Below are 2500 nucleotides of genomic sequence, written 5' to 3'. Positions count from 1 at the left end.
CACCATCACGTACTCTCAGCCAACGGCATCTAACGGCATATCCGGACGAAAGGAATCTCCACGCCGGATAAGGTGGCGTAACCGGACATGCAAGGAAGGCCCAGGGTGTCTTTTGGGTTAATGTGTCTTTGTTTATTTATTTATTATTATTATTATTATTATTATTATTATTATTATTATTATTATTTTATTACTATTATTATTATTATTATTATTATTATCATTATTATTATTATTATTATTATTATTATTATTATTATTATTATTATCTATTTATTATTATCATTATAATTTTTTTGGGGGGTGGTCGTCATTATTTCTGGTGATGTTATTATCGCGGTTATTATTATTGTGTTGTTATTATTATCATCATTGTTACTCCAACTATAATTATTTCCATATTTCTTGTCATTACTATTATCATTATCTTATTTTTGTCATAACCATTATCATAATATATATTGTTATTCTTATTCATATTTTCGGCTTTATCATCTTTATTATCATTATCACTATCTCTTACTATGGTTTATCTTTTATTCTTTTCCTCTCTTATCATTTTGCTGTCTTCATTTTTCATTTTCTTAGGAGTGATAATACGAGTGAATGACCGATATACACTGAAAAAAAAAAAATTCACTCGTATGATAACCATTCGTTTCTTTTATATTCAATCTTTTCTTTTTCTTCCCTCCCTCCCTCCCTCATTCCTCATTTATTCTTTCTCTCTTTCTTCCTTTGCAGTAAAAGCAAGACATCTCCTCCCCCCCTTCCCTCCCTCCCTCATACCCCCCTATCAACTACTACTATAACCCCACCCCTCCCCATTAGACACTAACCCCCCTCCCCAACAAGTACCAACCCCCTCCCCATCAGGTACCAATCCCCCTCCCATCAGGTACCAACTCCCCCTCCCCAACAAGTACCAACCCCTCCCCATCAGGTACCAACCCCGCTTCCCAACAAGGACCAACTACCCTCCCTATCAGGTACTAGTACGTACCCTCCCCCCTCCCGCTCAACACAGCTATTTACCCATTCACACCCTTCCACCCCCCCCCCTTGCCCATCCGCTTACCTATAGACCTTCCCATTTGAATCATCTCGGGCTCATTTTCTAACAAGAGTATTGTAATCCATTGGAAGGAAGGTTGCGTTCACTCTAGCCAATTGTTTGGCATCTGTGCTGGGTATTGTGATCTTGTGGTGAAGGTACGATAAAACTGACACCAATACGCTCGCACGTTTGCACATGTGAGTGAATAACATAACACACACGCACACACCACACACACACACCCCACCACACACACACACACACACACACACACACACACACACACACATACACACACACATATCATATCTATATCTATATATATATATATATATATATATATATATATATATATATATATATGAAAGCGGGGACGAGGGAGGGAGCGGGCGGGAAGAAGGAAATTGTAAGATGATCATATTTCTTGGAAAAATCGACGCTACTGGATGTTTTTCATATTACTTTTGGGGGGAAACTGAGACAAAAGAATATTGGAATTCATCTCACATTCCTCGAGAATATTACACAAGAGAAAAGAAATATTTCGATACTGATGTAGTCACACCTCATGAAAGAGAAATAAAGTAACAGAAGAGAGAGAGAAAAAAAAAAAAACATTGGATTAGATGACCAATAGAATCGAAAAAAAAACGAAGGAAAAGGAGCACAAGAAGATGAAAGAAGAAAGGCGCTTAAGTGATAAACTTTGACAAATTACACGGTGTCAGATCTCACATATTTGCATAATACAATCTACGAGATCCCTTTAGAAAATTCCACAGACGAAGCGATATCCCAACGGGAGGAATGAGGAACCCAATAATCCGACGCTCACCCGATGGCAAGAGTGAAGATGCGCTAACCTTCCGCCAATGTATGACGCTTTCCCGCTATTTTTCTTTTCCCTTTATTCTTCGTTCGGGGTTTCAAAACCTTTCGATCGAAGGACCAGTGGACCTTGCGCTACTGAACGAAAAGCAAAGACAGCTACCTGTCGACGCATGCGCAGGGTACGCTTCGTCATAAGTGAAAGTGAGGGAGGGGGAGGGGGAGGTCGGTGGAATACTTGAAGGATGCTGTTAGGATGTGACTCCCTCCTCCCTACTCCCTGAACCAGACGCGCAATCACTGCCATCTACAATTGGTGGCCATTTTGATATGTATAATCAAGGAGTTTTCGTGGGAGGCAAGCGCTTATAACAAATAGGGGTGATTTTCTCCTGCTCTGTCTGCCGCACTAACTCTGTTTCTCTTCCATCATCTGCTCGTCTGTCTGTCGCTCCGTCTGTTTGTCGCTCCGTCTGTCTGTCTGTCTGTCTGTCTACCCCCCCCCCTTTCTCTGCCTGTCTGTCTGTTTATCCATCTCCCTTTGTCTGCCTGTCTGCCTGCCTGCCTATCTGTCTGTCTGTCTATCTGTCTGTCTGTCTGTCTGTCTGTCTGTCT

At 40.7% G+C, this 2500-nt stretch overlaps 1 protein-coding gene across 1 annotated transcript in view; it reads left to right on the top strand.

The window, feature by feature from the left end:
- Positions 1–1468: 1468 nt before the first annotated feature.
- The window catches only part of LOC119589659 (sperm acrosomal protein FSA-ACR.1-like), a 14521-nt gene continuing 13489 nt past the window's right edge, over positions 1469–2500 (top strand). Inside the window, exons 1-2 of the mRNA XM_037938255.1 lie at positions 1469–1641; positions 1828–1931. Coding sequence (XP_037794183.1) covers positions 1469–1641; positions 1828–1931 — 277 coding nt within the window. The remainder of the gene's footprint in view (positions 1642–1827; positions 1932–2500) is intronic.

Source organism: Penaeus monodon, chromosome 26, assembly GCF_015228065.2.
Source record: "Penaeus monodon isolate SGIC_2016 chromosome 26, NSTDA_Pmon_1, whole genome shotgun sequence".
Lineage (NCBI taxonomy): Eukaryota > Metazoa > Arthropoda > Malacostraca > Decapoda > Penaeidae > Penaeus > Penaeus monodon.
The sequence above is the reverse complement of the archived record's forward strand: the minus strand, read 5'-3'. Positions and strand labels throughout refer to the sequence as shown.